This window comes from Schistocerca gregaria, chromosome 1 (assembly GCF_023897955.1).
Source record: "Schistocerca gregaria isolate iqSchGreg1 chromosome 1, iqSchGreg1.2, whole genome shotgun sequence".
NCBI lineage: Eukaryota > Metazoa > Arthropoda > Insecta > Orthoptera > Acrididae > Schistocerca > Schistocerca gregaria.
The window spans coordinates 973,512,872-973,528,651 of NC_064920.1; the positions used below are offsets into that span (position 1 = coordinate 973,512,872).

A 15,780-nucleotide genomic window follows, 5' to 3' on the forward strand; every position below is an offset into this window, starting at 1 on the left:
ATTGCAGCTTTCAATACGATCGAGCACCACCTGCTCATAATGCACGGCCTGTGTTGGAGCGGTTACACGACAATAATATCCTGTAATGGACTGGTCTACACAGAGTCCTGACCTGAATCCTATAGAACACGTTTGTTTGGAACGGCGACTTCGTGCTAGGTCTTACCGGCCGACCTTGGTACGTCTTCTCAGTGCAGTATTCCGTGAAGAATGGGTTGCCATTCCCCAAGAAACCTTCCAACACCTGATTTAACGTATACCTGCAACAGTGGAAGTTGTCTGAAGGCCAAGGGTGGGCCAACACCATACTGAATTCCAGAGTTACCTATGGAGGGCGCCACGAACTTTTCAGCCAGGTGTCCGGATACTTTTGATCGCATTGTGTATGTTGTTTCACTAAACAATACAGAAAACTAAATCGTTTCAAGGTTAGAAAACGACTGAAACAACTTACTAACGGTTGCCAACAATAACAAACGTTTCTACAATCTTAATGGAAAGTAAACAAATTTGTTTATATAATAATCTTTACTTATCTGGATGTTTGGGAAAACTACTGCTTATACACGTCACAAACATGTTTTATTAGATTCACCAGACCAATAACAATAAAATAAATGGAAATCATGCTTTATTTAACCTCGTACAGTTTTGCGATGGCTTCATAATAGCGAAGTTGCTGAATTTCTGGCAAAATCTTTTATTAGCCGTAATTTCGTAACTAAACCACTGCTGATATATGTTTACATGAATTTATTTCTTTAGTTTTACTTGTAGAATAACATATTAAAATATTTGCATGTCTTCGTGAATCACTCCGGGTATACACAACATTTGTGGACATATGCGCACAAACAAAAACTCGTACAGTTTCTGATACATCTCCAGATCTAGTTTCCCGATTCATTCCATTGAGGATGAGAGCACTTAGTGACTCTCAACAATCTTCGCACTTAATTTTTTCTCCCATACTGTCCACAAAATGATTAAAGGAAAAATGTTTATGTTTGCTAAATTTTCCCTGTGAATGCAGTAAAATTGCAGCATCATGCATGACGTTTTAAATTATTGCTTCTTTATCACTAACTATACATGAAAAATATTTTGCCCACAGGATGCACTTATACCACTGAATTTACTTGCAAAATCAAGTAATTGTACGACACATAGTTCAGCAGATATGACATAATAAACATTGACACGCGTGAGAAACTATGTTTTCTGAAAACGGAGCTCAGACCACCAAGACCATATTCATCTATTCATTGGTAATGAGAGCACTTAAAGACATCTAGAAAACGTAATTTCCAACCTTTTCTAAACGTTTCTCGCTTATATGTTTCATGCAAAATATCGATTGTCTAAAGAATCTGTAGTGTACTAGTTGTTAACTAAACTGGCCTTGCTATTCTTTCGTGCCTCATCTTCTCATTTAATTTGTAACATTCTTCTGTAGCAACAGATTTTTAATTCCTCCAATTTATTTTTTCTCGTTTTTCTTTAGTCCATATTGCACATTCAGGCAGTGCTTCAGATGCAGACATTCAGAACATCTTGCTCAGTCCCAAATCAGTATTTCATGCCATTAGAACTCCTTAGTTCAAGTACACAATTTCCTGATACACTCTACTTCCGATACCCTTCCTGTTTTATTCGCCCTCCGCAATCCTTTTTTCAGATGTTTTTCTTTCATTTCTTCTGATAATGTCCTCCAGTTTCGATGGAAGACTATTTGTTGTTCTCCTTCCTACCAGTTTTCCATGCTAGCTGTCTATCAGTATACTGGCTTCTTTTATAAACAAAGTATACGACGCCAAGTGACTGCTGAGTCGCCAACTGTTTCACTCTATTCCAGAGACACATAGGGTTGCTCATTGCAATCAGTACTTGCTCGTGCTGGGTAGAGGCAAAAGATGGGAGCTTGAGTCCCGAAACGAGAAGCTCTGGATAACAATACTTATATTTGTTTATTATATGCTAAATGTTATAACCATCAACTTCAAAACTGTTAACTCTATTTCATAAAATAGATAATGTTAAAACAGCTTGTAATTTTAGATTTTATAAACCTGAGAAGTGCCTTAAATATGGGGAAGTCCGTGAAGGATCTGGGCATTCTACAGATGCGTCTTTTACCAAAACACTTATTTCGCATTCACGTTTTGTTTTCTTCACGGATTCACAACCAAATTGTCAACTTCCAATCTAACGTTGACTTAGGGCTAAGCTACAAGTTAGTCTGTCACTACAAATAACATTTAGGAAAGTATCACTATGACATTGTAGCACTAATTTTCCTGCCTACACTGTCTCCTCGACGTAGCACAGCACGCTAAAGTGCCTGAAAGGGCATGTTGGAGTAGTTTCGTCAACGTGGGGTCAGACAGAATCTTCCTCCGCTATAGTGGTAGATGAACGTGTGACATACCACAGTATGTAACTTTCTAAAGTGTGTACCACACGCAGTGAAAATACTGATAACAGTTGAAAGCTGGCCCAACTGGATACATACGAGTAAGCGACAGTAAACGATCATCACCAGTTTATCATGCTGCTACTACTACGTCAGCCTGCAGCAGAGGAAATTTTTTGTCGAGGCAGAGATACTCTGTGTTAGCGACTACCTGAAGCAGGTAAGCCTCTGGGCCATAGACACACTTGCCTTACTTTATTTTCTTCTGGAAAGTTGGTCAGGCATTGATGTGAACATCCGTTGGCGGAAAGTCAGACAGACTTGTTTCCTGAACAAGAGACGGAATACTGGTTTCGGTTGCGCCAGTGTGTCGTGTTGCAAGCCGTGGAGATGGTAACGAAAAACATTATTCTTCTTCACTTTTCGAAAGGTCTTCAACTTACTCCTTATTTAGGAGGAGAGAGTGTATGCAGAGTTTCCTGTCGATACAAACCTATTACAGCTAAAGACTTGTCGTTAACGAACTTTATGGCAAGCATGGTTCAAATGGCTCTGAGTATTATGGGACTTAACTTCTGAGGTCATCAGTTCCCTAGAACTTAGAACTACTTAAACCTAACTAACCTAAGGACATCACATACATCCATGCCCGAAGCAGGATTCGAACCTGCGACCGTAGCAGTCGCGCAGTTCCTGACTGAAGCACCTAGAACCGCTCGGCCACAGCGGCCGGCTGGCAAGCATGCAGGGCTATGTTGCGAAACTATTAGTCACTGCCTGACAAAAAGATGGTGCCCCAAAAGACAAGGTCGGACATCAATGCAACTTCGTACGCGTACACATCATCAACGGATATGATTAAAGAGTGCCAGTTCTGTGTAATGGGTAGAGCGGCCACAAGGGTGCATTAGAATTTGTTCGCATTTTGAATTGTTATCACGACATGTAGGGGATATAAGGGGAATGGACAGCGTCAGATGTTGAGTGATCACTGTGAGGAACAAGGAGATGCTGCGTACTTGTGTGAGACAGCGTTATCATCACCTGCCTCTATTTGGCGGTCTGATCGAATCATGCAATACCAAGATTTGTGGAGCATTCGGATGTGACAGTACCCCAGCGATGGGTTGCATGGGAACATTAGGGCAGCTATAATCATGGTCAAGTTTCCAGTCGACAGTTCTTGACGCCGCGAGGAAGAACAGACGTCCACGGACTACCTGGTACATTCTGTGTCATACTGCACCACTGATCAGGGCCAGACTCGTAATTGCCGTCCCATGTACTGGCTCGCCCTAACACAACAACGCAGACAGCAATGTTTGGGGTGGTCCTGTGATCGGGAAGGATGGACTGCTGCTGGCAAATGGTCTCGCATTGTGTTCTGCACTAGCCAAAATAACTATCTGAAACTACTATGGCGACAATCTGGGAAGAGATGCCGTTCTTCCACCGTTTTGTAGAAGTAAAGTGGTGTTACTCCTGACGTCTCGGTGTAGGGAGCAATCGGATTTGACTTCAATTCATTGCTGGTAGTGATAGAGGAAACTCTGACGGCAGAACGGTACATCACAGACATCCTACATCCTCACGTGTTATCATTCATGTGATAATATCATGATGCTATTTTTCAAGAAAATATTGCTCATCTGCACTTGTCCATGAACTATCTGCGTGATGCTGAGCAACTCCCATGAGCATCAAGTTCCTTAGATCTGTCCCCGATAGGGACCAGTCAAAGGCGACCGTTTTTTTTTAAATAAAAAATGTCATATCATAAAACTCGATAAAATTGATGAACCCATTTCATCTAAATCTATTCCCATCAGAAAAATAGAAGTAGAAGTACTGATACAGTTAGCGTCACTGACTGCCATAAATATCCACAAAAATTCCATATTAATTTCTTCTGGGAGATAACTGAAATGAGAGTCCTATAGAATGCATGTTGTGCGGAGAAGCCTCGCAGAGCAGAGATTGACGGGCCAATGTCAAGGCATTAGTCCTAATGGGCTAGAGTTCCCTTTCTAGTGCACGTGCCTCTACCGCCGAGGGAGACACCAGTGAGAAGCTCCTAGGACCAGTGCATTGAGTGTGAGCAGACGCCACCCGGGCAGATACCGCCTGTGTTTCCTCGGATGGCAATAGTGTTGCCATCCTACGTGACGGGAGGCTACTGAGTACTAAAAGACTGTTTCAACAGGGAAATGGGCGCATTGCGACTTTTACCCCGCAACCTAACAGCGACACGACGTGCAGAATTCAAAAGAGGTGAGCCTTGCAAGAGTCCCATATTCTGAGGTATGATGGCGATTGACAGTTTAGAGTAGGGGCAGCCAAGATGTCGACTCATGGGCTGTGCCCTGGTATTGCTCCTTCCAGAAAGCTACAGACCTATCTTCTTACTAACAGCCTTCAGCAAAATCCTAGAACCCCTCCGCAGATTCCTAAGCAAAAGGGGCCGCACGGTCTTGGGCGTCTTGTTCCGGTTCGCGCGGCTCCTCCCGTCGAAGGTTAGAGTCCTCCTTCGGGCATGGGTGTGTGTGTTGTCTTTGGGTACGTTTGGTTAAGTAGTGTGTAAACTTAGGGACCGATGATCCCCGCAGTTTCGTCCCATAAGATCTTACTACAGATTTCCAATTTTGCCTAACCGAAAACAATATTCTCATGCCTCAGCAGTTTGGCTTGCGCCCTGAGCACTCTACCATCCTGCAATCCGTACTCTTCAATGAGCACATCTTCCTGATCAGCTCAGTTGGTAGAGCACTTGCCCGCGAAAGGCAAAGGTCCCGATTTCGATTCTCGGTCCGGCACACAGTTTTAATCTGCCAGGAAGTTTCATAATAGCGCACACTCCGCTACAGAGTGAAAAATCTCCTTCTGTATGAACACTTTGTTTTTTCACAAAATTTGATTGATTTGTCTTTAATGATTGTGTAGATAATGGGCTGGTTTAATAGAGCTCTTATGTGTGTGTTTGGAACATACGTGCCAGTACCTGAGATGATGCAGAAGGCTTTGTTCTGGAGACGTTGGACGTTTAGGAAGGTGGTGTCTTGCGCCAAAGACCACAATCCCGAGCCATACAGTATGACCGGAAGTATGAGCTGCCGCCAGAAGAGCTGTTCGCATTCCATGGTCAATTCTTCACCCTTTAAGAGATGATACAAACGACACAAGAGAGTGCAACCTTTATTCGTAGATTTTGTAATCTATTTTTGCCATGAGAGGAGCCTGTCCATTTCGAGGCCCGGGTACGTCATTGAGTCACGCCAGAGCAGGTGCCGTCCTATCGTGAGTAGCCAGTTACAAGGCTTAAGTTCTGTAGTGAAGTAAGCAGAAGAGCCAAAGAAACTGTTACACCTGCCTAAAACCATGTAGGGCCCTCGCGATCCCACAGCAGTGCCGCAACTCGACGTGGCATGGACTCGAGTAATGTCTGAAGTAATGTTGGAGGGAACTGACACCATGAATCCTGCAGGGCTGTCAATAAATCCGTAAGAGTACGAAGTGGTGGAGATCTCTTCTGAACAGTACTTGGCAAGGTAGCTCAGAGCTGTTCAATAATGTTCATGTCTGGGGAGTATGGTGGCCAGTGGAAGTGTTTAAACTCATAACAATCTTCCTGGAGCCACTCTGTAGCATTTATGGACGTGTGGAGTGTCACATTGTCCTGCTGTAATCGCCAAAGTCCGTTGGAAAGCACAATAGACATGGACGGTAGCAGGTGATCAGACAGATGCTTACGTACGTGTCACCTGCCATAGTCGTAACTAGACCATCAGTCACCCCATATCACTCCAACTGCACACGCACCACACCATTACAGAGCATCCTCCAGTTGGAACAGTCCCCAGCAGACGTGCAGGGTCCATGGGTTCATGAGATTGTCTGCTTACCTGTACACGTCTATCTGCTCGATAAAGTTTGAAACGACACTCGTCCGACCAGGCAACATGTTTTCAGTCATCAACAGTTCAACATCGGTGTTGACGGGCCTAGGCGAGGCGTAAAGCTTTGTGTCGTGCAGTCATCGAGGGTACGTGAGTGGGTCTTCGACTCCGAAAGCCTATGTGGATGATGTTTCGTTGAATGGTTCGCACGCTACGCTTGTTGATGGCCCAGCGCTGAAATCTGCAGCAATTTGCGGAAGGATTGCACGTCTGTCGCCTTGAACGATTCTCTTCAGTCGTTGTTGGTCCCCTTCTTTCAGGACCTTTTCTCGGCCGCAACTATGTGGGATATTTGATGTTTTACCAGATTCCTGATATTCACGGTATAGTCGTGAAATGGTCGTACGGGAAAATCCCCACTTAATCGCCACCTCGGAGATGCTATGTCCCATCACTCTTACTCCGACTGTAACATAAACTTCAAACTCACTTAAATGTTGATAACCTGCCATTGTAGCAGCAGTAATCGAGCTAACAACTGCGTCAGACACTTGTTGTCTTTTTAGTCGTTGCCGACCGCAACGTCGTATTCTGCCGGTTTACATATCTCTGTATTTGAATACGCATGCCTATACCAGTTTCTTTGGTGCTTCAGTGTGTATGGCCTGGCATTTAATGGGATTAATTTTCACCTTCCACATGTCACACCACTGCGTGATTTTGTCTAGGTTTTCTTGCAATTTACGTTGAATGAATAAAAGTTTTCTGCTACTCTTGTATATGGCCGTGTCGTCGGTGTTTAAGGCTATTTCACCACCGACTTGCTTGGGTATGCAGGTGGTGTATATGGTGTGTAGGACATGACCGCAGTCGGACGTATCAGTCTGGATCGCGTTCCGTTTCTAACGAAAAACTGACGTCTCGTAAGAAACGAATCGAAGATCTAGTTTAAGTGTTCTGGGCAGCGTAAATGAGGAAGTTCGTAAATAAGGCCATCATTCCAGACGCGATCAAACGCTTTCTCGGTGTCAATGAATACTGTTTATGTTGATTCTCTCTTCGCCTGGCAGATTAAAACTATGTCTGGGTCCGGCACACAGTTTTAATCTGCCAGGAAGATTCATAATAGCGCACACTCCGCTACAGAGTGAAAATCTCATTCTGGAAACATCCCCCAGGCTGTGGCTAAGCCATGTCTCCGCAATATCCTTTCTTTCAGGAGTGCTAGTTCTGCAAGGTTCGCAGGAGAAATTCTGTAAAGTTTGGAAGGTAGGAGACGAGGTACTGGCAGAAGTGAAGCTGTGAGGACGGGGCGTGAGTCGTGCTTGGGTAGCTCAGTTGGTAGAGCACTTGCCCGAGAAAGGCAAAGGTCTCAAGTTCGAGTCTCGGTCCGGCACACAGTTTTAATCTGTCAGGAAGTTTCAAGGTGTTCATATTTTAATTCTATTGTAACTTGCATTGGTACTCCATAAACGTAACTGTTCTTTGCTAATTTGCATCTTGTGTGTAAAATGAAATGATCGTATGGGATGGCCGGGAGGCCCCATCTGGGGGAGTTCGGCCGCCGAGTTGCAAGTCTTATTGCAGCTCACACCACATTGGGTGACTTGCGTGTCGGTGATGATGATGATGACAGCACAACACCCAGTCCACGAGTGGAGAAAATTTGCAACCAGGCCGGGATCGAACCCAGGCCCGCTGGAGGGTAGGCAAGCAGGTTACCACTCACCTAAGCAGGCGGACAACTTGTGTGATTTGGAGTCTACGGCAATTTTGAGTAAATAGGACTACATAGTGGCTATTGTTTCATTCAGTATTTAGATCAAATCCCCACCATTATCATCCTTGTGAGTTACAGCAGCCGTGTTTCATCTACGCTGTAACATACCTGTTTAATTAATTCACTTCAGTAAGTTGTCGACTGTACAATACTTGTAATCAAATTCACGTGATCCTATGGGGAACGATCTGTTTATTGGTGAAGTCACCCACTGCCAGTCATTCTGATATCCACAGGGGCATGTCGACTGGTCCGCCTTAACCTTACACCAGCCCGGGCATAAGCTACTTCCAAACGCCAGTACAGGACATCAAGGACCATCTACAAAAGTTGGGGGCCAGTTTGCCTCAGGAGGGGATACAATCAGAATCAGTGCGTGCATCCAGGCCGGAGGTCAGAGGCGGTGCAGCCGTATAATGACAAGCGGATCCATACTGTCGAGTTCCTCGTAAATTTGATTCGTTTTTGTAATCATTGACGTATCACATCCACTCTCAATCATTCTGCCGTTGTGGGAACTTCAATTTTTTATCGGACAGTGTTCTTTGCCTCTCATTTTTATTAATCATCAGTTAAAAGTCTCGTTCTGGGCGTATTACGGTCGCAGAGTTTCGATTAGTTGGTTTTCGTGGGTCCCGTACTTGCAACCTAACGTTGTAACAGCCAGTTGGTGATTCGAGATGAGTTCTGGCACCTCATATTCTTTCTTTATAGCCTATTATGCACTTAATCTGTGTGTGCAAAAACAGACATAATGTCTTATGGGACAACAGCAATCAGTGAAATTATAATGTTACTTAAAAACCGTCTTGATTGCAAATATTTTTATTCATATGACCGGTTTCGTATGTGACGTAGCATGTGAAAACTGCTGGATTTGGACGGGTTACTCCTGTAACTGAAATATCAGATCTGAAGATGGTTCTGAATGAACCGAACCGGTCATATGAATAAAAATATTTGCAATCAAGACGGTTTTTAAGTAACATTATAATCTGTGTGTGTTCAGTGCCTTTCGTTATTACAGTTAAAGTGTGATTTTGTAACGATTGCAATACCAATAACCCATTGTCACGTATCGTACGTCTTTAGTATTTAGCGAGATGTATACTAAAATTGTACGTAATTGGAAGCCTCATTATCTTTTATAATACGGTTTACAATATAAATTGTTTTATACTACATCGTTTAGAGGTTCCTTAAACCAAAGTGCATCCCATTACATATGTTCCTCATGGTCACAATCTCGCTTTTTGGTAACAGAGTGAACTGTCAGCATTATACAAACAGGTACATGAATGTGTTTTCTTGCAGCGCAAGGGGTAAGTTTTACGCTGTACTAGTCTACGAGATGCACGGCAGACAGAGCAAAAGTTACGTCCGTTGCACACAATCACAGTTCTAATAAGAAAGACCGGCAGTTTCAGGGTATAGTTCTGGCAGTAAATTCACGTTAAAATCAATTTTTTTTCAAAGAATGCTCTTACTTTCTTTTAATGCTGTCAGAGAGCACACACGTTCCGTAAGCCTATTTACCACCAACTTCGCTCAGTGCAAAAGCGCTCGAAATAAGCAAACACGTATCTCTGCTTAGCAGCAGATAGTCGAACGTTTCAGAGAAAAATAAAGTGAAAATTTTCGAGGTACTTTATATGCCTTTTAGTACGCAATTAGTTCAGCGGAAGTCGTGGTGCATGGCTAGCTTCGGAGTATCACAGTTTTGCGGCCCGTGCTCGAAACCAGATATTGCTTTTTATTCGTTTTTTAAATTCTTTTTTAATGTATCTAGACTTGTACGTAGAAGACTAATACACAATGTGTAAAGCAATAAATGAATGAAAAAATTGAAATTTTTTTCGATGAAATTCCTTTTTTTATTTCTCCAGTAGTATTGGCGGTGTTCCGTGCTTGTTCCCGAGAAGCGAGTTTTGGTCAGCCAGCAGGTACACCTGTTTATTCCTGCAACCTGCGAGGAGGGTCTCGTATTCAATCGATTCTGACTGCCCATTTGGTTTTGTCCTCTTGAGGGAATCAGTAAGGGAAAAACATGAGTCCCGAATTAGTTCTCAAAGCGATTAGACAGCGATGGATCTTGCACATGTATTCTATATAATAAATGTAGGCAGCTAAGTGTGGATCTCAGTTGTAATTTTACAATTAAGATAACGGCCATGTATCCCCTAACGTGATGAGGAACATTCGTGTAGGAACCGTATAATGGTAGATAAATGAAAGAGAAGGAAGATAAAATAAAAATAATACTCTGGTTTCGAACAAGGGGCAGGCCGCGACGCTAGCTGCTGTGCATCCACTTCAGCTGAACTTAACAAGTTCTGAAAGACACGCAAAGTATCTCGACAACTTTGTCATTTCCTCAAAAACGGTTGCGTGTACGGATAAGATGTGACATATTTTTGCTTATTTTGAGTCCTCTTCCACTGAGCAAAGTTTCTTGGAAATGGGGTTATGGCACTTGCCGTGTTCTCCTCGTGAGTTCAAGGCAGTTCGGGGTTTAAATTATATGTGTTTAAATTTTTCTCGTAGGAATGAGATTCATTTCAGTACAACTCAGGATAGTAATTTACGAGCAGTATCCTTGATACAAGTTTCAGCAAGTTACCCTACCTTTTGTGGAAAGTGCAACACCAAGAAGGAAACGCATGAATTCAATTAATCTAATACCACGGCTTAGGTACACGGCAAGTAACAAATGATTACCTTTTCAAATCTGCACTACTTCTTTCAACCCACTATTCAGTATGTCGTGTTGCTTCCATGCGCTGCAATTAGAGCTGCTATACGCCGTGGCATTGAATCAGTAAGGCTCTTAATACGTTCCTGAGGGATTTCCCTCCACGTAGTTTGTATGCGAGCTCACTAATCCGTGACACCAGTTACCGGATGACCGTGAGGCACCTAATGCCGACCACCCATATCCCAGACATGTTCGATGGGCGACGTGTCTGGCAAACGTGCAGGCCAGGGAAGCAATGGTTCGCGACACTCTTCGAAGAATGCCTGTACATTCCTCGCGATATGTGGCCGCGCATTTTCCTGTTGAAATGTGGCCTGTGGGGATGCCTGAAGCAGGGAGAGTACCTCAGGCTCCACAACCTCCGTTAGGTACCAGTTGCTGTTCAAAGTGCGACCAGTGTGTAAGAGGTGAGAACGGTTGTTGTAACAAATGGGGCCCCGAAGCATCACACCTGGTGTTTGTCCGCTATGCCGCTCCACAATGCATCCCTCCAGGATGCGCTCACCACGGTACCGCCGGACACGTATGCCACTGTCTATGTAGGACATGTTGAAGCGGGACTCAGACACTGAGCACCCCAGTGACGGTGTCACGTGCCCATTGGAGCCGGAGAAGCTGGTGGTTTCTGGACAATGGAAGCCGACGTAATGTATGCGTACAACCAGTCCAGCCTGCAGCAGACGGCGACGAACATTCGATGCAAACAAGGTCACGCCTGTTGCAGTGCTCCAGCGACGAGCCAACACTGTGGATGACGCTGTACGGTCCGTAATGGCCATGCAGACAAGATGGTCATCCCGTGCTGTGGTCATGTTCTTTGGTACAGTTCCTGCTCGCCGCTGCGTACGACCTTCCTCTATCCACTGCTTCCACAACGCATCACTGTCGTAGAAGCATTCCCTGTGCGAGCCGAAATGTCACGGTATGACAACCTCGCTTTCCGGAGATCGATCGTTCTGCCACGTTCGAACTCGCTCACATGCCGATATAGCTCTCTTTGACGTAGAGGAGGCATAATGGCACTTATTGTATTTTTCCACCTTGTGTGACAGCTCTCCACTGACTACACTAGGCGTAACGCCGACCCTTTCGGACCGACACAAGAGGGCTCTTCTCGGCCTACGTGTACTCCATATCGCTGCGAAACGTATAACGTATTGCTTGCACGCCCGTCGCCACTTCCACCAAGTGTGGCGCTAATTCCTTCTCGGTGTTGCACTTTTCACAAACGGCAGTGTATTTTCATTTGCTCATGTTTAAAATACAAACATAGCAAAGTACATTCAGTTAAGGTCAGACCAACAGAACGTTAGCAGTGTTTAATTTTAGCCTCGATTTTTGATTGCAGGTGACGAAGTGCACCTTCCACAAATACGGTCCGTCGGGCAGCCTGCAAAAGCACGATGCGCTGTGCGTTATGGCGCTCAACATCATCAACGAGAAAATCTACGTGTGCCTGTGGTTCTGGTTCGTCATCCTGTCCGTGGCCACGGCGCTGGGCCTCCTCTGGCGCTTCTTGACGTTTGTCTTCCACTCGCGCAGCAACGCCTTCAACCGGCGCATCTTCAAGCTGGCCACTCCCCAGCAACTGGAGCCGTACGAGATGATCACCGTCACCCGCAAGTGCTACTACTCCGACTGGCTCTTCCTCTACTACCTCGCTAAGAACCTTGACGGGTTCGTCTTCAGGGACATCTTCGTCGGCCTCGCCATAGATTTCGACAACGCCGACACCAAAGCGCTCGAGGATCTGGCCGATGGCGCCAGTTCAAAGGCTACTACTATCGTCACTGATGAGGAGAAGGAACCCCTTCAGGATAAGAAAGACTCTTGAGTCTTCGGTGCGATATCAGCAGTTACTCTTTGCACACAGGAACTGCTGTGAGGATACAAAGACTGACAGTTGTGGAACGAATCGACCAACTCGTTTACTGTTCCTACCAATCTTGGAATCGGGAACTCGTTATACACGTCAACGTCGTACAGATTATTTAGACGCTGCCCGAGAAGCTGCGGTGTAGCAATGGATATCTTTCAATATTAATCTTTTGTCAAACGTTGCACTTTGCAAAATTTTTCTATATTCAGGAAACGATCAAATACTAGTCACGTAACAGCTTGTATATACCTCTCCTCCCAATCCCTTTTCTATTCTTCCCAGGCCTCTTCCCTTCATCTTAGTCTCTCTAAGTGTGTGTGTGTGTGTGTGTGTGTGTGTGTGTGTGTGTGTGTGTGTGTGCGTGTACTCGTGATTATCTGCAGGCTTCTGAACACTCTTGAGCATGTGTACACATGCAGGTACTTGTGTGACTAACACGAGTACCGTTTTCAAGGTGTTGTGTAATTCTTTCTTTATATATTATTTTTAAGAAATGTATAACTTTTAAGTTGCCTGTTTTTTTTTTCTGCCGAATTCAATGTCATTCTGTAAGTGACTGTTCATTTTCAAAATGTAAAGAAAGATGTTTTCTGAGAAGAATAAACCTTTATTCAGTTTTTTTTTCCTAGGTTAACAGTTTGGATGTTTTAAGTCAGTCTCACCGGACATGGTGTTCGTATGAAGAGGAAATAGAAAACTAGAATATTTTAAAAGAATAACCAATCTAAACTTCTCCTTTAACTGTTCCTTTTGTGGGTACTAAGAAAGAGAGCCCATAGTTCATAAAGTGAATGAAATATACCAGGCTGTGGAATATCACGCAACCTCTACTCATAGAGCAGGAGACGCAACACGTCCGCACTCACGGGAAATTACGTTCCGCATTAAATATTAAGCTGCAGAAAAACTGTGCGGTTAGAGTAGCAAGTTTTGTGTAGAACCTACAGTAACTATTCAGCTGATTCAATCTGTCTCTTTCCATTATATGTTTGTGATGTTATGTTTGCTTCGCCTGTCGTCAATGACAATATGTTTTACATGTTATTACCCAAGAGTACCCCTATGACTTTTCCTCCTCTACTGTCAGTCTAGTTGATGGTTTAGTACCTATCCCTTATTTTTATGTGGCTTTTCATGGACTACTTCCTCCGCCGTCTTCATTTTCTACTTTATTTGTTTCCTTCATTTATGTATATCATTTCGTAGCACCGTATTACAAGCCCCCCAGTTTCTACTCCGCTGGCTCCTGCACATTTTTAGAATCTTTTCGTACAGTCCCAGTTACCATTCAGTATTTCTATAGCTCACTAACTATTTGATAGTGGTGCAGAAACGTTTCTTCAGCTGCACGAAATTTGATTCGATTCTCTTCTACTCACGATATTGATGGCACGAATTTAAAAGCGTGAGATGACGTAGTGATTGACATTTATCTCCAATTCAAGCTTTCGCACTTTATTTCGGCACTTTGTATACCATTTTTAAAGCATTGTGATGCAAAACCTTCATTTAAATAATTTTTTTGCAAACAAACATATGCCATAAAACGGATAACTTAAGGACTATGAGCACTTGTTCATCTTCGCTACTTTGAAACACAACTCTTCTAAATACATACATACAATACATACATTTATCCTTGTTCCATAGATCATGAATACGACATTTCGTAATGATGCGGAACGTGTCGCTTTAACATAAGTTTTCATTACATACAATAATTAATTTTTTTATAGTTGCTACTTCATATCTAAGAATTCATCTATCGGTTAGAAGGAGTTGTCATTCAGAAATTGTTTAATTTGCTTTTAAATGTTGGTTGGCTATGTCAGACTTTTAATACTATTTGGCAAACGGCCAATTCAAAAGTGAGATTTAATCCAGAACGGTGGATATCATCCTTTCTTCTAGTATTGTAGCTATGCACTTGGCTGTAATTTTTGAATTGGGATGGGTTATGAACGACAAATTTCACAAATGAATATCTGTATTGCGAAGGTACTGTGAATATCCCGAGTTCCTTAAATAAATGTCTGCAAGGTGATCTTGGGTGGGATCCAGCTATTATTCTGATTACACACTTCTGTGCAATGAATACTTTCTCTCTTAATGACGAATTGCACCAAAATATGGTTCCATATGAGAGCAGTGAATGAAAATAGCCATAGTAGGCTAATTTACTGATAAACCTATCACCAAAATTTGCAATAACCCTAACAGCATAAGTAGCTGAACCTAACCGTTTCCGCAGATCATCGACGTATTTCTTCCAATTCAATTTCTCATCAATGTACACACTCAGAAATTTTGAGTATTCTACCTTAGCAACAGAGTTCCGTTCATAGCATGTACACTCCTGGAAATTAAAATAACAACACCGTGAATTCATTGTCCCAGGAAGGGGAAACTTTATTGACACATTCCTGGTGTCAGATACATCACATAATCACACTGACAGAACCACAGGCACATAGACACAGGCAACAGAGCATGCACAATGTCGGCACTAGTACAGTGTATATCCACCTTTCGCAGCAATGCAGGCTGCTATTCTCCCATGGAGACGATCGTAGAGATGCTGGATGTAGTCCTGTGGAACGGCTTGCCATGCCATTTCCACCTGGCGCCTCAGTTGGACCAGCGTTCGTGCTGGACGTGCAGACCGCGTGAGACGACGCTTCATCCAGTCCCAAACATGCTCAATGGGGGACAGATCCGGAGATCTTGCTGGCCAGGGTAGTTGACTTACACCTTCTAGAGCACGTTGGGTGGCACGGGATACATGCGGATGTGCATTGTCCTGTTGGAACAGCAAGTTCCCTTGCCGGTCTAGGAATGGTAGAACGATGGGTTCGATGACGGTTTGGATGTACTGTGCACTATTCAGTGTCCCCTCGACGATGACCAGAGGTGTACGGTCAGTGTAGGAGATCGCTCCCCACACCATGATGCTGGGTGTTGGCCCTGTGTGCCTCGGTCGTATGCAGTCCTGATTGTGGCGCTCACCTGCACGGCACCAAACACGCATACGACCATCATTGGCACCAAGGCAGAAGCGAC

The 15,780-nt window shown here is 43.8% G+C and overlaps 1 protein-coding gene across 2 annotated transcripts in view; it reads left to right on the forward strand.

Annotated features, from left to right (window-relative positions):
* The window catches only part of LOC126276967 (innexin inx7), a 163,640-nt gene extending 150,296 nt beyond the window's left edge, over nucleotides 1-13,344 (forward strand). For both annotated transcript variants that reach the window (XM_049977320.1, XM_049977319.1), the window contains exon 3: nucleotides 12,190-13,344. In XM_049977320.1, coding sequence (XP_049833277.1) covers nucleotides 12,190-12,675 — 486 coding nt within the window. In that variant the 3' untranslated portion in view covers nucleotides 12,676-13,344. The remainder of the gene's footprint in view (nucleotides 1-12,189) is intronic.
* Nucleotides 13,345-15,780: the final 2,436 nt, after the last annotated feature.